The sequence below is a fragment of the Microcaecilia unicolor genome, chromosome 1 (assembly GCF_901765095.1).
Source record: "Microcaecilia unicolor chromosome 1, aMicUni1.1, whole genome shotgun sequence".
NCBI lineage: Eukaryota > Metazoa > Chordata > Amphibia > Gymnophiona > Siphonopidae > Microcaecilia > Microcaecilia unicolor.
In genome coordinates, this window is record NC_044031.1 from 697461455 (window position 1) to 697481721 (window position 20267).

Consider the following 20267-nt stretch of genomic DNA (forward strand, 5'->3'; position numbering starts at 1 on the left):
CAAGGCCTTAGGCCACCCATGCTCCATCCACATATATGCCCCCTTTCAATTGCACACTATCTCCTGGATGCTGTATATGGTGCCTAGAATTGTACGCTCAAATTTGGGCATGCTCCCAAGATGCATGTGCAAATTAATTGAATAGCGAGTCCTTAACTATCAGTAATTGGGTGCTAACAACCAATTATTGAAGTTAATTAGTACTCATTGAAATTTGTGCTGCACCTGGCTGCGTGCTATTCTATAAGGTATGGAGCCTAACTCTACTAGTGTGTAACTCAAAAGGGGCATCGCCATGGGCGTGTCAAGGTGTTGGGCTTTCAATACCATCTCTATGCTGATGACTCCCAAATCTACCTCTCTAACCCCGAAATCTCAACCAGCATCCAGACCAGTGTTTCAGCCTGCCTATCTGATATCGCTGCCTGGATGTCTCAACGTCATCTGAAACTTAACATGGCCAAAACTGAGCTTCTCATCTTTCCCCCTAAACCTACCTCTCCTCTCCCCCCTTTCTCTATTTCTGTGGATGGCACTACCATTCTCCCTGTCTCATCAGCTCATAACTTTGGGGTCATCTTTGACTCCGCTCTCTCCTTCTCTGCTCACATTCAACAGATTGCCAAAACCTGTTGTTTCTTTCTCTATAACATCAGCAAAATCCATCCCTTCATCTCTGAGCACTCTACCAGAACCCTTATCCACGCTCTTATCACCTCTCATCTTGATTATTGTAACCTGCTTCTCACCGGCCTCCCCTCTTAGCCATCTCTCTCCTCTTCAATCAGTCCAAAACTCTGCTGCACGACTTATTTTCCACCAAAGTCGCTTTGCTCACATTAGCCCTCTCCTTAAGTCACTTCACTGGCTCCCTATCCATTCCCGCATTCAATTCAAACTTCTCTTATTGACCTATAAGTGCATTCAACTCTGCCGCTCCCCAGTACCTATCCACTCTTGTCTCTCCCTACACCCCCTCTCGGGTACTCTGTTCTGTAGATAAATCTCTCTTATCTGTCCCCTTCTCCTCTACTGCTAATTCATGACTCCATTCCTTTTATCTTGCTGCACCCCTCGCATGGAATAGACTACCCGAGCCTGTACGTCTAGCCCCGTCTTTGGCCGTTTTCAAGTACAAACTTAAAGCCCACCTCTTCACTGCTTTTGACTCCTAACCGCTACTCACTTGCCCTGTCCTTTTATCCTCACCTCTTTATTCCATTACCCTTATTGTTCTGTCTGTTTACCTAAAGTTAAGCATGATACTATAAAGGGCATGCACCCTTTACAGAGTCGTGCATACTGCCGATTTTTTTACGACGACACATTTGGAGCACCATTTGTTGAATTCCCTCCCATAGCAATTAGGTGTGGCCTTATAAAGTAGAGCCTAGTGTGCTTATGCGCATAACTGCCAGTTTGGTTCCTCTGATATGGGTTGTGCAGGGACTGTCTTTCTTCTATGTTTGTGCAGCACTGCGTACGCCTTGTAGCGCTATAGAAATGCTAAATAGTAGTAGTAGTAGTAGTAGTGTAGATGCCAAGTTATCCCTTATTATAGTTTATCAAAACTTGCTATACCACCCAAGCTGACTCGCATAAGTGGATGGTTTACAATCAATGAAAACAAACAGGTAAAACAGAGTAGAAAAGAACTACAAAATTCAAGAAGGAAAGCGGATAAAACCGGTCATGTCAGGACAATCGCAACAAAGGAAAGACAAACAGAAGAAAGAGAAAGGAGAGGAGTATAATGGTTAGTGCAGCAGGCCTTGATCCTGACAACCTGGGATCAATTTCCACTGCAGCTCCTTGTGACCTTGGGTAAAGTCACTTAACCCTCCATTGCCCCAGGTACAAAAACTTAGATTGTGAGCCCTCTAGGGACAGAGAAAGTACCTGCATATATGTATACAGTGCTGCATATGTATAGTAGCACTGTAGAAATGATTATTATTAGTAGTAAGTGGGAGGGGAGGGGTCAAGAAGTAAGTGGAAGAAAAAAGGAGGGTACAATCCACGTATTCCCCAAGTGGCAGATCATTCTAGTGAAAATGCCAAGTTTTTAGGTCTTTCTTGAAATTCTTCAAGAAGGTTCTGCCCAAAAAGAGAGAGGAAGGGAGTTCTGGTAGAAAGTCGCAGTAAAAGAGAAAGCATGATGGCAGGTGGATTCAAGTTGTGCTGACTTAGGGTTAGGGAGAACCTTAATGGTAATGCATTTTTGAGAACATTAATGTGGACTAATGTGCTACAAATTTAGGGCCCTTTTACTAAGCCACAGTAGCACTAGCATGTGGCTTTAGCACACTAAAAAGCATTACCGTGGGATGCGCTGAGGCATCCCGCAATAGTGCGCCACTCAGCATGTGCTAATCCCACACTGAAAAATATATTTTATTTTTCAGTGCGGGAGGCATGCCCATGTGCAGAGAGTAGGTGCACCTTGCACTAATCAGGTAGTATGGGCACATTGCTGCGTGCTGCTCAATTACCTGGGGAGTAGCACAAGAGCCCTTACCGCCAAGTAAATATATGGTAGTAAGGGCTCCCGTGGTAATGACTGCACGCTAATTGGGAAATTAGCGTATGGCCATTAATAGGGGATACAGCAAATATGGCCATTTTACTGCCGCACTACAAGTGGCCGCAGCGTATGGTAAACTCACCCGCTGACTGTAGCGTTGGTCACTTTTTAAAGCTGCTTATTGAAAGAACCCTTAAATAGGCTAATAAAAATGTTAAAATATGCAAATCAACTGATTTAAATGTAGTGCATTTTCTGCAGCTGTGTTTCTATATTAACGCAAAAATTTAACTACAGCTCTAGAGGCATTGTTAAGTGTTTGCATAAACAGTGGCTTTCATGTAGATACATTAATAAAAAGTACTTCTATGAATGCACGATTCTCTGAAGGTTTTATTCCCTTTAGTAATTCATACGTTAGGAGTGCTGTTAATGCGAATGTTAAAATTGCATACCAATATGTGATATTAATGCACTTTGATAAACAGAGCCCTAATTATCTGGAAAGTCTAACATCTCAATATCAAATCACTGGAAATTCTACCTTGTCAAGCTGTAAAATATGGCCTGCCTTTGATGAATCGGCGGATAATCACTTACTTCTTACTTGGAGAATATAATGGGAACAGAATTTGTACAGAACAGTGATTCAGGAGCGTCACGCTCATGATTCAGAAACCTGCAAAACACTAAGCTCATTCTAAGCAGTGCCCATTTGTAAAGGTAAGACAGGCCTCAGAATAGACATAATCCAGCAATCAGACCAATTGATTTTGGCCTTCATAGTACACAGATATGCTCATGGGTATGTCTGAATTGACTTATAGGAAATTTTGTTATGAATATTTTAACAAATTGAATAAAGATATGCTAATAATGAGGAAGTAACAGGTGGAGCCCCAGGGGTGTAGCCAGACTTCAGCAGCAGGGGGGTCCAGAGCCCGAGGTGAGGGGGCACATTTTAGCCCCCCCCCCCGGCACCACCGATCCCACTGCCACTTTTGACCCCCCTGCCGCCGCCGCCACCCCTCCCCTGTCCCTTTCGACCCCCCCTCCTGCCGCTGCCAATCCTCCCCCATCACCACCAGGTACCTTTGCTAGCGGGGGACCCCAACCCCCGCCAGCCGAAGTCCCCTTCAGCACCGGTCTCCGAGTCTGGCGTGCTCACTGATCTGGATTCTGTTTCTGTGAGTCCTGACATCCGACATCAGGACTTACAGAAACAGAATTCAGATCAGCAATGCGCTGGAGACCGGCGCTGAAGAGGACTTCAGCTGGCGGGGGTTGGGGACCCCCGCCAGCAAAGGTACCTGATGGCGGGGGCGGGGGCGGGAGAGGGGGTTGAATGTGGCGGGGCAGGGTCGGCGGCAGGGGGTTGAAAGTAGGGGGCCAGCTCTAAATCTGCGGGGGCCCATGCCCCCACTTAGCTACGCCCCTATGGAGCCCTTGCAGAGAAGTACGGGGACCCCCTGTCTTGACTAGACTATAAGTTCTAATGAGAAGGGAAAGTCCATCATAAGGACAGTTTTATAAGCTGGGTGCCCACATCTATGCTTATTTTATGTTTTTAAATGTTCAGAATGCTAGCACTTACATGGCTATGGGTGCACATACCAGGGGCATAGCCAGACACCCAATTTTGGGCAGACCTTAGCCCAAAATGGGTGGGCACAAGAACCCCACTCCCTGTCACCTCTTCCTTCCCTCCCTCCCAGGTGATTGCAGGGGGGTGGTCTCCTAAATGCACTCCACCAACCCTCCAATACCTTTTAAGTCCTTTAGGGGCTCATTTTCAAAAGAGAAAAATGTCTCAAAATGGTATAAAGAGATTTTGAAAATTTGAGACATTTTTCCCTAGTTTTAGGTGATCTTTTGAGAATTATCCCCCTATAGGCCAGATTCGGTAAATAGTTTCCAAAAATCTGCACTGGAAAGAATCTGCGCACACGCCGGGCTGTGCGCCCTTTATAGAGTAACACATAGTTCCAATTCCCCCACCCACAGCTTAACTGCAAGGCGCATTCTCCCCCTGTTCCCTGCTGCATCTGCATGAGAAAGCTAATGCAGAAATCTACATCCAGTGGTGTGCTGGTAAATTTTTAACAACAGGCTCTCTCCCCGGTCCATCTCGGCGCCCCCCACATCCACCTCTGCGCCCCCCCGTCCACCTCTGCGCCCCCCCTAAAATTGCAGAGCTGGCTATAGCCGGGGGGGGGGGGGGGGGGGCAATGCATTACTCTCTCCAGGAAAAAAAAAATTAAATGATCCCAGGTTCCAATCTAATTCATGTTTAATATGGGATAAAATGCCATAAATAAGTAAATAAATATAAACTTTTAACGTTCAGCACCTGATTCTCAAAGTGGTCATATTCCAAACACTATAATGAAAATAAAATTATTTTTTTTTACCTTTGTTGTCTGGTGCATTTGTTTCTCTGAACATGCTGGCCCTGTATCTGATTCTGCTGCTCTCTATCTGTTCCCTTGACTCCGTTTCCAGGGCTTCCTTTCCATTTATTTCTTTTCTTTCCTCCATTCTTCTTCATTTCTGGTCCTCCGCAGACTTGACTGTACAGTGGACCCAGCTTCTGCCTATTTTCTCCATCCATGTGCAGTTTCTCTCCTCACTTCCTTTTCCCTCATCTAATCTCCTTCCTCTATCTTCCCTCCATGTCCAGCATTTCTTCTCTCTCCCTCCCCTCCATCCATGTCCAGAATTTCTCTTGCCCTTTCTTCCATCCATGTCCTGAAACTCTCCTCTCTCCCCTGCCCCTCTCTACTCATCCATGCCCAGCATTTCTCTCCCCTGCCCCCCTCTGCCCATCCATACCCAGCATTTCTCTCCCCTGCCCCCCTCTACTCATGAAGAAGAAATCTACTTGTTTTTAAAGCAATGAGACTCTATTTTGTTTGTGTTATAGATTGACCTGTTTAAAGAAAATAATCTCTAATGTTAGATCTATTTTTTGCTAAATTGGTACAGGGAAAATGTTCTAGAAAAACAATAAAAACAGTAAAGCCACTTATATTTATTTGATTGTTTTTAGAGACAATATTTAATCATCTTTGATAGCTTTTGTGCGAGCTATATCTGGAATCACAAATATATTGCATTATGATAATATACAGGCAATAAAGTATTGGCTAGATTTTTGAAAATGGGAAATGGTATACTGCCTTTCTGAGGTTTTTGCAACTACATTCAAAGTGGTTTACATATATAGTCAGGTACTTATTTTGTACCAGGGGCAATGGAGAGTTAAATGACTTGCCCAGGGTCACAGGGAGCTGCAGTGGGAATTGAACTCACTTCCCCCGGATCAAAGTCCACTACACTAACCACTAGGCCACTCCTCCACTCAAATAAAAAATCTTCTTCATGGTTATTTAATTTCATTTTTAGGGCCTAATTTACTAAGGGCTTTTTTGTGTAAGGGAGTTTGGCATGGCCAAAAAGTGGGCATAGAAGACATTTAATAATTAATGAGAGTTAATGGGGGACTACTTACTGCCTCCTAAATAGGAGGCATTTGAAGGGCAATTCTATAAATTGGCACCTAAGTCTAGGTGTCCCAATCTTGTGTGCTTAATGCCAATTCTATTATGTCATCTTGCTACCAAGATGCCATTATTGGTGCGCCCACGTGTAGGCACATCCTCCTATGCCATGTCAATACCAGGCATAAGTTGGCACAATAACTTGGAAGTACACCCATGGCCTGCCCATGGTCCACCCATGTGTACAGCGTCCTTGCAATTAGGTGCCATGGTACTTAGATGCTACCTTATAGAGTAGCTGCCTAGTGCACACTGGTGTCTGTCAATGTGATAGTGCCTTTGACACAGGTAAGAGGCGCTTACCTCCAGCCACCACTTTACAGAATTGCTTCCTAAGTGCTTCCACGTTAATCCAGAGCAGGTACCATGTGCTAATGTAAAATACAGAGAATGCCCCCAATAAGTGTCATATAACATTTGCAACTGCCATGTGGTAAAGTCCTGGGTTAAGTCATGGTAACTGTAAATTATACCGCAGTTTAGTAAAAGGGCCCCTTTGTACCTAAGGGCTTCTTTTACAAAGCCTCGCTAGCGATTTCCGTGCGGCAAATGAGAGGAAGCCCATAGGAATTGAATGGGCTTCCTGTCATTTGCCGCACTGAGAATCGGTAGCGCGGCTTTGTAAAAGAGGTCCTAAGTTAAGTGCCTAAATTTGTCCCCTATTTTCAGCCAAACTTAGACGCCTAAGTGAAAATGTAGGCTTCTAAGTTTGGCTGAAAATAGGAGACACATTTTTCTCCTGAAAATTCACCCAATTTAAAATCTGTGCTAAGCTCTTAACTTTCTTCCATGCTCTAAGTATATTTTATTGTCACCCAATTTCTAGACTCCTAATTGTAGGAATTTAGTGAAATTTTGAGCATACATTTAGGAACTCAGCCCCAATATATTTCTTGACAGGTCAATTTGGACTATGTCTTTGAAAGTTGACCCATAAGCAGTACATTTTATCTAGCAAAAAAGATGCCGGTACTCAAATGCCAGGCCACCCTTCAGGGGTGAGGTAATCACTGAGGGACCCAACCCACAATAACAAGGCCCCCTGTAACCAGTCATAGAATCTATGACAAGGCAGAATTGGTGTGTAGAGCCTAAGCTCTTTGATTAAAATTTGGAGACCATGGGTCAATTTTAGCAGACAATGGAAAAGGTGCCGGTACTCAGTACCCCCAAGTACCCCCTCAGAAAAAGCCCTCCCATATGCCTCCCCCCCAATTCTGTGTCTATGGGAAAAACTAGTAAATTAAGCCTCACATCTTCCTTTTGAGGACCTTTTTCCTGGTTTGTCCATTCTTAAGATGCATCTTCCCAGTATCCACTTCTTGCTTGTTTATGCTACATAAGGCTGTCTGAACTTACCTTTCTCATGTTCTACTTCGGGTTTACTTGAGAAATGGCCCTGAAGGTATCTATTGTACTACCAGCTATAAAACTGGCTAGCTTCTATAATTGCTTTGATTTCTTGTATCTACTCCTTCCACTTGAGCTTCTCTGCTTTCTTCTTTTCATAATGCTGCTTGGTAGTCTTTCAGAGAAATAGCACACTTGGCATTTGCACCAGGCAAAGTGGCACTCTGGTTCAGAGATGGCAAATGAATTGTAGAACGGTTGGTGCATGTATACATTAGCTTCAGAACTGTTTTTTTTTTTCTTCCAAATCTTTACATCAAAGACATCTAGCCCACACTTAAAATATATTTCAAATGCATTATGTTTACATTGAGCTAATTTCTATAAATGAAGAATATTCCATATTTTGGATGACACATTTTAGCGAACATGTAGACTGTGCATGTATTGATATAAAAATGTCTTATAATTTGATATAAAAAAAAAACATCTCAGTGTTTAATTTGTTTTAGAACTATGTTAATTTAAAAACGTTTAAAGTGTGCTTGGTTTGTTCCATACTATAGTGTCTTACTGGCCCACATTTACCTTCTGTGCTGGATGAACATGAAACAGGGTCACTAGTAGATCGGACTATATTAGAAAATCTGTATTTTCTACTTCGATGTTGCTGGAGAGTTCTCTCCCGACAGCCAGACTGTGATGAAGTATTTGCAGGCACAGTACTGTGAGATGGCTGAGCATTTGCAGCCAGTTGCCCAAAGCCACCTCCGCAACACCGTTTCATTGGTTTCAAAGATGGAGACACTTTGTTTTCTCTCAAGGAGCCCTGGGATTCCTTCTCCACTGTACAGAAATTCTCCAAAGAACAGTTGGTGGATCTAGGGTGCGTAGAATTTTCATATTCCTGTCCTTGGCATCGGTCCATGAATGTTCTGCTCAAACCTCCATCCTCATCGGGTGAGCACTGTGAGTTAGTCCAGTGGAATCCACAGCGAACACTGTGCTCTAGGCTGGTACAGCTGCTTTCTGTGGCAGCTGTACGAATGGTGCTGTATGGTGAAAAATCTGCAGAACGCAAAGAGCCCTGAACCTCCAAGGAGCACAGGTCTTCTGACGAGCAGCTATGGTCGGGGACATCAGCAACTTCAGAGATCAGCAAGGAGGTACTGTCCACAGACACTAGATAAGAAAAGCACACAAGCCAAATTATTGCCAGAATGTTTGGTAATACTGCAGTGAATTATGGAAAAAGCACTTCAAAATTCTGGAACCTATTTACTAAATGGTGTGAAAAGCCTGTATGGATGCTCAATAAGCACTAACACTCTTGTGTTAATGGCAACATGGATGTTTTATCATTAACCTGAATATTATGCTAAGCTGGTTAATATACAAAATTGGGCTAATTAGATTAATTAAATGCTACCACAGAAATCTGTGTCAATGCCATTGTCAATTTAAAACTCCATATAGACTTCTGAAAGTTTCATTAAAGAATTTCGCATTACATGTGCACAATAATTTAAACTTTATTGGCCAGCTAGGTTATTGACATTGTCTTGGTTCCATCTGCTAGAACCTTCATTTCATCAGGTTCGCTTGAAAGAAACTTGTGCAAGTGAGTTTTCAATTACTGGACCAGTACCATGGAATGTCTTTGCCAGGAGAATTGCAAATGATACCATGCATGATGACATTTCAAAAGAAACTGAAAGACATTAATTTGTGCAGGCTTTCTCTTCTATGATTATAGAGGGTACAGTTGATTTGCATAATGGACACAGATCTGTGTATGATGATACACAATTTACTATGAGCGTATGCTGTTGGTTTTGCTTTTTGAAGGTGGTGAGAGGTTACATAACATTTAGAAAGTTGCTTTCATTCAGCTCTGAATTCTGATGGTTTTAATACTGAATAAAACACATTTATTTAATGCAGCAGTGGATGATTGGATTCTTTTTCATTAGTAGCCTTTATAAAATAAGCATAAAATAGGCACATTTGGACCTTTTTTTTATAGCCACCCTGTCATACAATTATTTCATAGTACTCACGGTCTGTGTCTGTTGGCAACAGCAGTTCTCTTTTTCCCTGAGACTCATTAGTGATCGGATTTAAATGTCATTCTGTCTTTTTTTGTGTTGTTGCTTCCTGTGCCGTAGCAGTGACTATCTGGGCTGAACTTGCCAGTTCTGGGCCCTCCTGAATTATGACTTTCCTGACTGAGGCTTGCTGATGGACAATGGACTGGTGGAACTTTGGCATGCGGTCTGAGCACAGGACCTTGGCTGCAAGCCTGGCATTGTGAATGCAGATGCCATCAGAACTATATGAATCCAAGCGTATCAGGCAGGCAGTAATAAATACAAGTCTGGCAATGGGACATGCTAATATGAAGGGACAGGTGTGCTGGCACTAACGCCCTGGGTCATCATTGCAACTGTTGGCAACTAAGGAAAAGGACAGAGCAGGACTTTTGCTCTAAGTATGTGGCAACCAACAATGGAGAGGGACTGCACTGTGCCTAGTCTACAAAAGAAAAAAGCATTATGATGGTTTTTAAATGACATATTTTGGCACAATATAAAACATCCTCAGTGCAGTCAGTACTCTACAGCCTGATTTACATAATTGCAAATAACTTGCAATCTTAACTTTGAGCAGAGAGAGAGAGAAGACAAGTCCTAGGCTCACAGGAAGAGTAATTGGGGTGGGATTCAATTTCAAACCTAGATCTTAAGTTGGGGCCTATTTACTAGATTGTGTTAAAATGTCATGCCCTTTACTGAACAGTGTATTAAAGTATTGCAATAACCTGCAGTAAATTTATTTATGTAAAATATTTGTACCCCGCACTATCGACAAATCTAGGCAGCTTATCATAAACATATACCTAATATTAAAAAAGCATATTTAAAGAAAAAATTCACAACACAAAAAGCAGTCATCAGTCCCATTATGTGGTTGTTACCTTCTTTTCTAATTCTCAATGCAATTAAATATTCACAAATAGTTCTCAAAAGCTAATGTTGGAGTACAGGAGTAGTCTGATAGAGTGGCAGGATGTGAACCAGGGAAGCCAGGGTTCCTGCTCAGAAGTGCCATATTTTAGTCTGACTTGGTACCTACTCTCAGTGGCGACCCTAGGTCAGCTGCCACCCAGGGTGGATCGCCGCTGCGCCCCCCCCCCCCCGGGTGCAGCGGCGTCCGTCCCCCAAGGGTGCAGCATGACACCCCCCCCCCCGGTGCAATGACACCCCCCTCCCCAGCGCATCAGACACCCCCCCCCCCCCCCGGGTGCATTCTTGACTGCTGGAGGGTGCAGAGAGCAGCCACGCACCTGTCGGCTCCACTGGCTCCCTGCTCCCTCTGCCCCGGAACAGGAAGGGGCAGAGGGAGCAGGGAACCAGCGAAGCCGACAGGCGCGCGGCTGCTCTCTGCACCCTCCAGCAGCGTGCACCCGGGGCGGACCGCTCCCACCGCCCCGCCCTTCCTACACCACTGCCTACTCTCATTGGTCATCTGCTTCAGGCAGCAGTGTTTTTACTGGCATTTTCTATTTTGAAGCACAGCATTTAAAAACCATGGGGACAATTAAGATTAGTGCATCATAGGCATCCCAATACCGTGTTGAGGAAACAAGGCAAACAGTCCACGAAATCCAATATGGAGAACAGGAGAGAAGTACACCATATGAAAAACACAGGGGCTGATATTCAGCCCGTGGGAGGCAGGCCAGCTAAGTCCTGAGGTCAGCGCTGAGCCTAGATATTCAATGGCAGGCTATTTCCAATAACTGGCAATGAATATCCATATTTTCTTGACCGCTATAAATTTAACCGGCGAAGTTAATATTCAGTGCTGACTGGTTAAGTTTATAGAAGCCAAAGATAGGCCTGCTATTTCGGTGGTCCAATTTGGTCGCTTAACTTGGCCAGCAAAGTGCTGAATATTTGCGGCTGGATAACTGGCTATCTCATGCTGAATATTAGTGTTTAACCCCTGGCTAGTTACATAGCGCTGAATATCAGCTGGATAGTCTTTATTTGCCACTTTTAACTCCCAGGTTGGAGACACAGTTTTTATCAGTTTGCTGAAACTTGAAATTTCACACCAGCTGATATTCCTCTGCCCCTGAGGCAGCTGTTTGGCGAAACATACATATACATAGACATACCACTGGTGGTGTGTAACATAATTGTCAATGAATGGGAGACAAATTCTTCCACGTAAGTTAAGGATGTGCATTCATTAGCATGCATTTGATTTGTTTAGGCTCCTACAAACAGTGCATGCAAAATCTATTTAATATACTTTAACCTATGAATTAACAATCATGCTTAGATGGCAACTCTAGCTGTATCAACTAAGGCCAGTGCTAGGCTGGCTTGTACGATCTGAGTCCTGCATATAGCAGAGATGCCAAGTTACCTAGTTCCAGGCTGGAGATTTTGGGCCAGTCCTGGCTTTGAACGTCCATTCCAAAGCAGTGTGGGATTTGTGGTGCCTGATTCTGCCCATTGAAATCAGTGCTGCAAGGTTCATAATGCACCAGGATGGGGGTGGTTAGAAATCCAGGACCTGCCCAATATCTCCAGCAGGCCAGTCCTGGAACTGGGTAACTTGGCATCTTTGATATAGCAATCTGGTTTAGGATGGGCTGGAGACAGCCTAGATGGAAACTCCAGTAATTTGGAACATGAGGACGGTCTGTGTCCCACAAATGACAAGACAATTTGGATTGGCTGGAGTGGGCTTTGACGGAAACTCCAGTAGTTGGAACATAAGGGCAGAGCTGGGTGGACTTCTAGGGTCTGTGTCCCAGAAACAACAAAGAAAGACCATGATCAAGTACAACACGTTCATTGTTGATTTAATCTTGAATTGAGAATGAATGTGACTGTTGGGCAGACTGAACGGATCATTCAGGTTTTTATCTGCTGTCAGTTCCTATGTTACTATAAACTTCTATGAATTAATGTTAATGCATGTTAAAATGTTTATTAACATAAAAGATCAAACTGAACTGAAAAAGTATCTGAAAATCAGGAAAAAAAGAGTATGAAAACAAACTGAACTTTCCTTTTTTCAGGAAATGCCTCTTATGCCTCACTGGGAGACTAGAATTAGTCAGCCTAGGCTGAAGCCTAATTCATTTACAAAGCAGAGGTGGGACAAACAGGATAAACTGCTGAAATCTTGGTAGAAACAAAATTGTGAAAGAAATATGGGGCACAGCCACAAATGGCATTTTATTTGAAAGACTAAGAGCAACCCTTCATTCTCCAAAGATGACACATCGACAATTTTCTGTGCCTGCTGAAAGGCAAATTCAGTGACAAGAGAAGGAATATCCTGCTGCAAAGTTTATGAAATTCTGCAGTAATTCTGTGGCAAACTTGAATGCATTTGTATATTAAATATTGCTTCTTGTGTTTCCAGTTAAACTATTTGGAGTATTGTGTTCAGTTTTGGAGGCCGTATCTTGCTAAAGATGTAAAAAGACTGGAAGCAGTGAAAAGAAAAGCTATAAAAATGGTATAGGATTTGTGTTGCAAAACATATGAGGAGAGACTTGCTGACCTGAACATGTATACCTTGGAGGAAAGGAGAAACAGGGGTGACATAATACAGATGTTCAAATATTTGAAAGGTGTTAATCCGCAAACAAACCTTTTTTGGAGATGGGAAGGCGGTAGAACTAGAATTGAGGTTGAAGGGTGGGCAGACTCGGGATTAATGTCAGGAAGTATTTTTTCACAGAGAGGGTGGTGGATATGTGGAATGCCCTCCCGTGGAAGGTGGTGGAGATGAAAACGGTAATGGAATTCAAACATGCGTAGGAGTAGCCTAGTAGCCTAGTGGTTAGTGCAGCGGACTTTGATCCTGGGGAACTGGGTTTGATTCCCATTGCAGCTCCTTGTGATGCTGAGCAAGTCACTTAACCCTCCATTGCCCCAGGTACAAAATAAGTACCTGTATATATGTAAACCGCTTTGAATGTAGTTGCAAAAATACCACAGAAAGGCAGTATATCAAGTCCCATTTCCCATAAACACAAAGGAATCCTGTTTAGAAGGAATGGTTCCATGGAATCTTAGCAGAGATTGGGTAGCGACGCCGGTAATTGGGAAACAAAACAGGAGCTGGGCAGACTTTTACGGTCTACGCCCTGATCCTGACGGAATAGAGAGGGATGGGCTGGAGTGTAAATTTTAAGGGGCTTCGACGTTAGCTTCAGAACTTAGTACAAGAACAGTACTGGGCAGATTTCTACGGTCTGTGCCCTGAGAATGGCAAGAACGAATCAAACTCGGGTAAAGTATCACATAACATGTAAAATGAATTTATCTTGTTGGGCAGACTGGATGGACCGTACAGGTCTTTATCTGCCGTCATTTGCTATGTTACTATGTTTGGTTCTTTTGTAGGAAGAAGGGATCTTAGTGATCAGTGCTAAGACGGGAAGAAAGGGACAGAGAACAGGAAAAGGGGAAGGGTCCTAAAGATTTTTACATTTTTGACTATAGACCATTTAGGTGTGATTTTTACATTCAGTGGTATATCAAGTGAATAAAGTAAAGAAAGGGGGGGGGGAGAGAAGGGATCTCAGGGGAGGGAAATGGAAACATGATTTCAGGCAGGAGGGGCAGTGGGGTAGGGATAGAGGTGTGTAAAGTGAGGGGAGAATGAAGGAATCAGGAAGGAGAAAGAAACTGATCGGAGGAAGGGAAGAGAGGGGATTCTGAGATGAGGAGAGGAGGAGATATTGGGTGAGGGAGCATGGTAAGGAAGCAGGGGAGGGAGAAGGACGATCCAATCACATCCCACAACCCTTCCATCCATTCACTCTCATATTCCAAAGCCCCTTCCATCCCCTTATGTACTCTCTCTCTCTCTCTCTCTTTCACATATTTCCCTCTGATCTGCTCACTCATAACCCATAGCTTCTTCAATCCCCTCACTCACAACCCACATTCTAATTTACAATCCCCTCACTTCAAAGCACTCACTTATTTTCTCTGTGCCCTTCCTCCTGAACTTTTCCAATACAATTATTCACTTTCTTTCAACACAATTCCTTACACATATTCCTTCCCCCTCCCTTAAGTCCTTTCAATTACCCCCTTATCCTAACTTAACTGCATGACAAAGGCAGTAGCGGCAAGATGCTTGGGCCACAACTTCTTCCTTTGCTGTCTGGGGACGATGTTGTCCTTTGAACCATATGCAACACTGTAGGGCTGCACAGTTCAAAGCGTGACATTCCATGACCAGCAGGACAGCACGGCAACAAGGTCCAAGGTACCATAGCAAGAGCGTAGCCAGACATGTCATTTTGGGTGGGCTCCGAGTTAACCTGGGTGGGCTCTTCTCACCCCCTCCCCACCCCACCCCCATACATACATGTAGGTTTTTTAAAAACTTTTCCTCTGCAACTGCTATTGTCAACTTTCTGCCCTTCTGCCCAGCATCTGCTCCTCTCCCCCTCCCCCACAACCCGGCATCTGTTCCTCTCTCCCTACCCAGTCTACCTCTAGCTGTTGCAAGCACAGATTCTAGTAAGCAACCTGTACCAGCTCTGTAGGCTTCCCTCTACCGCCAGTGAAGAAACAGGAAGTTATGTAATCGAGGGCAGGAAAACGGTAGATGGAAGCCTGTAGGGTTGGCAGGCACAGGAATCGCTGCCAGCGATGGCTCAAAGGTAGATGGGGGGGGGGGGGGGGAGACGGGCAGCTGCTATGAGAGAGAAGGAGAGGAATGAGGCACCGCCAGAGAGATGCTTTGGGGGCAACTAGACTGAGTGGGCCTGAGGCAAGAATGGGTGGGCCTGTGCCCACCCAGGCCCACCCTTAGCTACGCCAAGGGTAGTGATGCTGTTTCCTCGTATTATGCTGGAATCACTGCAGAATGAATGGGGGAGGGGAAAAAGATATGAGGGCTTCTGCTTCAATTTCCGGAACCACAGTGATTCCAAGGGAAATGGGGAATTCCATGGGAAGGCTTGATTTTATGATCTTTCCCGTGGCAGCAAAATTGCAGGAAACAAGGGGCCTGCTTGTAACCATTTTTTCAAGCAATAGGGAAAGATTTGGCAACAATCTCTTGTAATCTATAATAATATATGCTAAAAAAAGACCTTAGGGTCAATATTCCGTAACCCAATATCCAGTTAAAAGTCAACCAAATAAGATATCCAGTTGACTTAAAAAATATATTCAGTGGGCAGATATTAAGTTGGGCTGTTAAATATCCTATATAATAATTCTCACCTGGAACAATCTGAAGCTTACTCTGTGGAAGGGAAACACTGAAGGCTAGGCTGCCAGGAACACTCACTCTCACTCAAGCACCACTCACTGTCACTCAGGACCCGCCCTCAGCCACGCCCCTTCTGGACATAATTCGCAACCCCAACGTTCTAAATGAAGCCTCAAAAGCCCCTCTAAACCGGAACAGTGAAGCGCCAGAGATATCCTGTTTGCCCATGCCTGCAAATCAGAAGTCTGAACTCTGAATCGCTGTATGCCCCGCCCTCGCGTCAGAACGTCATGACGACGAGGGCGGACCACACTGGAGGAAATATCTGCGCCGGACCACACTGCACGAAAGTAATGCGCGATCCCGGTGACGGAAACACCATCACGGAGTTCGCAGGTGCCTCGAGGGGGGTTTGGGGACAGCTGCCTCGCTGACGACCGGGGGGGGGGGGGGGGGTTGGGGGACAACTGGCTCGCTGACGTCCGCTCGCGAGGCTCCAAACGCTATCTCCCCGTGCCTGCAGGACACTATCTCCCCGTGCCTGCAGGGTGCTTCGGGGACAGCTCGGTCGCTGAACATGCCTCTACAGGCTGCAAACCCCATCTCCCCCTGCCCCACAACCTTGCTAGCGCCCGTTTCATCTCTCTCAGAAACGGGCCTCTCTTACTAGTAATTGCATAAAGACATCACACCCCAAGAAGTTACTCAAACAAATCTCTTGAATAATAGCCCTGATATCAAGGTTCAAATCTGATAGAAGATGTGATAAAATTAAGTAGAAAAAACAATAAATATTTACAAATCATCTAGTCCACTGATATGCATGTGTTTTGATTTCTTCAACACATACTGTATCTATTTTGGGATCTTGACTCTGACACAGCGTCTCACAATGGTGCAGACAAGATCATACGATAGAAAATAAAATCAGATACACTGCTCCAGGTGGTCAACAGTTCACACAGCAGAGTTATAATAAAATATTCATGCTTAGCACTGTAAAAAATTATGCTACAAAGGAAATACAGATGGTCACTTTCACTCAATAATGGACACACATGCTCTCTTTGGGAGAAAATAGTGATGCTCAAGACAATACTACCTTGTGTGCTAAAACCTGCAGTTGTATTTCTTTCACCCAAGCTGGATTCTGTCACCTGATGTTCTGTAGTTGCCACCTACATAGAAACAGTACAGAAACCAGTGTTAACCATCAGAGACATTAAACCACTAAGTAATTCAACTGTTTCAACATCAGTAAATGCACTATGGCTTATGGTTTATTTGACTTGATATACAGCTCTTCATGAAGCACACAATAGAGATTGGTATTCCTAGGGTTGGTAGAATCCAATGTCTTCATGATCAGAGAATGGCATAAACCAGAGAACTGGAGAAAATGTTTTGTAGAATCACTAGATTTTCCCTCCCAAATCAACAAGATAAATGGGCTTCTAGATCTTACGTTCCATGAGCTTCAGATAAAGAAATCACAACCCATGAATCCTGACATATGGGGCAATTCTATAACTGGATGCCACAATTTAGGTAGTGATGCAGTCTGCTGAGAACTAATTCCATAATGACATTTGGGGTGGCAAAATTCTGCTATTGAATATTAGTGTAAGTTGACTTCAATGTGCCTAGATTTAGGTGTACCCACTTAAGCCGTATCAATAGCAGGCATGTGTGTGTGCACCTAAATGTAGTATTTTATAAGTTACGCATGTAAGTGTTGGTCTCACCCATGCTCCTCTCTTGTGAATATCCCCTTGCATTTACTCACTAAGCGAGCTGCATGTATCATCTGTAGAATGATGCCCAGATATCCAGTTGACTTTAACAACTACTAGTGTTCTATAAATTTAAGGGCACAAGTGCCCCCGGATTCTATTTATTTATTTATTTATTTGTAGCATTTGTATCCCACATTTTCCCACCTATTTGCAGGCTCAATGTGGCTTACATTATGCCGTGACGGCGCTCACCATTTCCGGTACAGAATTTCAGATGGTATTACATTGAGGTGCATGCATACATGGTAAAAAAAGAGTATATTTTGGTATTACATACAAATGATTTTGGATTAAGGTGCATACATACATGGTACAGAGGAATGCATTATGGCATTGCATAGAGGTTTCTTAGTGATAAAATGAGTTGTAGCATAAGTTAGGTCATCGACTATAAAGATACCTTGTCAATCTAGGAAGTAGGTTGGTAATGCGTATTATGCAGCTTACTTTAATAGCAGTGAGGTTAAACAGTTAAATGACAAAAGTTCGGTTTTGTCTAGTTCTTGTAAAGTCTATTTGTTTTGTATTTAAGATGGAACATTATGGTAAGCTTTCTTGAATAGGTTCGTTTTCAGTAATCTACGGAAGATTGTTAGATATGGTGTTGAAATATCAGCACTGACATTTTGGCACAGATCCAAGATGTGCACACAACTAAATTAGTTAGGGCCATTATTATGAAGCTGTGGCAAAAGGGGACCTGCGCTGGTGTCAGCGCGTGTTTTTGACACACATCGAGGTCCCCTTTTACCATAGTGGGTAAAAGGCAGGTCTTTGTTTTTTTCAGGAAATGGCCATGCGACAAGTGAAGCACTTGCCGACCAGCCATTTTTTTTTGGGGGGGGGGGGGGCACTTACCACTACCCATTGAGGTGGTGGTAAAGGCTCTTGCGCTAACCCAACAATAACCGGGCAGCGTGCTGCCCTGCCCAATTACAGCTGGTTACACAGTGCTGGTGCTTCCCGAGCAGCAAATGAGAGGAAGCCCATAGCAATTGAGGGCTTCCTCTCATTTGCCACATCAAGAATCAAGTGTTGCCATACTGGGAGAGACCGAAGGTCCATCAAGCCTAGAATCCTGTTTCTAACAATGGCAAATCCAGGTCACAAGTACCTGGCAAGATCCCAAAACAGTCCAATATATTTTATGCTGCTTATTCCAGAAATAAGCAGTGGATTTTCCCATGTGCATTTTAATAATGGCTTAGGGACTTTTCTTTTAGGAAACTAGCCAAACCTTTTTTAAACCCCGCTAAGCTAACTGCTTTAACCATATTCTCTTGCAACAAATTCCAGAGTTTAATTATACATTGAGTGAAGAAATATTTTCTCCAATTCGTTTTAAATTTACTACTTTATAACTTCATTACGTCCCCCCTAGTCCTAGTAGTTTTGGAAAGAGTAAACAAGCGATTCACGTCTACCCATTCCACTCCACTCCACTCCACTCAGTATTTTATATACCTCTATCATATCTCCTAACAGCTGTTTTTACTCCAAGCTGAAGAGCCCTAGCTGCTTTAGTCTTTCCTCATAGGGAAGTCGTTCCATCCCCTTTTTCATTTTCGTTGCCCTTCTCTGCGTCTTTTCTAATTCCACTATATCTTTTTTGAGATGTGGTGACCAGAATTGCACACGGTATTCAAGGTGTGGTTGCACCATGGAGTGATATAAAAGCATTATAACATCCTCGTTTTTATTTTCCATTCCTTTTCTAATAATACCTAACATTCTATTTGCTTTCTTTGCCGCCGCAACACACTGAGCAGAGGGTTTCAAAAAAATCATCAACAATGACTCCTAGATCCTTTTCCTGGTAGGTGACTCCTAACATGAAACCTTGGATTATGTAGCTATAGTTTGGGTTCCTCTTTCCCACATGCATCACTGTGTACTTTCTCACATTAAACGTCATCTGCCATTTGGATGCACAGTCTCCCAGTCTTGTAATGTCGTCTTGCAATTTTTCACAATCCTCTTGCGATTTAACAACTTTGAATAACTTTGGCCACCCTCCAATCTTCCAGTACCATGCTTGATTTTAAAAATAAATTACATATTACTAACAATAGTTCTGCAAGTTCATAGCCCAGCTTTGTAAAAGAGGCCCAAAGGTAGCAAAGATTGGGAATTTATCAAAGGAAATCATGAATTGCCTTTTTTAAATAAAAGCTTCATGGTCTACTTGGAAAGGTAAAAAGAATTATATGTATATGTTTTTGCGAGCAAAAGAAATGCCTGATAATCCACTAGATGACTACAGAAGAGGAGAGACTCCTCATGTCAACTGTTTCAGATAACTTTATTGGCAGGAGAATTTTCCATGTGTTGCCAAAGTAATAAATTCAGTGGTTAAGCAGCTAAAAGCTTGTGAAATAGGATTCCTGATATTCAGCAAACATTCTGCAGTCAGTGTCTTTCCACCTGCACTCAGAAAATAATTCCAGTAAAGAAACCCTAAATAGTTTTTTTTTCCAAAGCTATGCCTGCAACTGTCTGTCAGAAAAAATCTGCTGTTGGCTGTGTTAGAAGTTCAGAGAGTTATTCAATATTCTGTTTGTCAAAGTATAGCTTGCCATCTTTCATGAACATTAAAATTACCACCGATATCCAGATTGGATCAGACAAATAGTTAATGAGACTATCAGGCTTATTTTCGAAAGAGAAGGGCGCCCATCTTTTGACACAAATCGGGAGATGGGCGTCCTTCTCTCAGGGTCGCCCAAATCGGCATAATTGAAAGCCGATTTTGGGCGACCCCCAACTGCT

General features: G+C 43.4%; 1 protein-coding gene across 1 annotated transcript in view; it reads right to left on the minus strand.

Moving 5' to 3' along the window:
- Positions 1-20267, minus strand: part of FAM189A1 (family with sequence similarity 189 member A1) — an 842971-nt gene that overhangs the window by 19255 nt on the left and 803449 nt on the right. Inside the window, exons 8-9 of the mRNA XM_030188559.1 lie at positions 16805-16880; positions 8023-8616 (exon numbers count right to left, since the gene is read on the minus strand). Coding sequence (XP_030044419.1) covers positions 8023-8616; positions 16805-16880 — 670 coding nt within the window. The remainder of the gene's footprint in view (positions 1-8022; positions 8617-16804; positions 16881-20267) is intronic.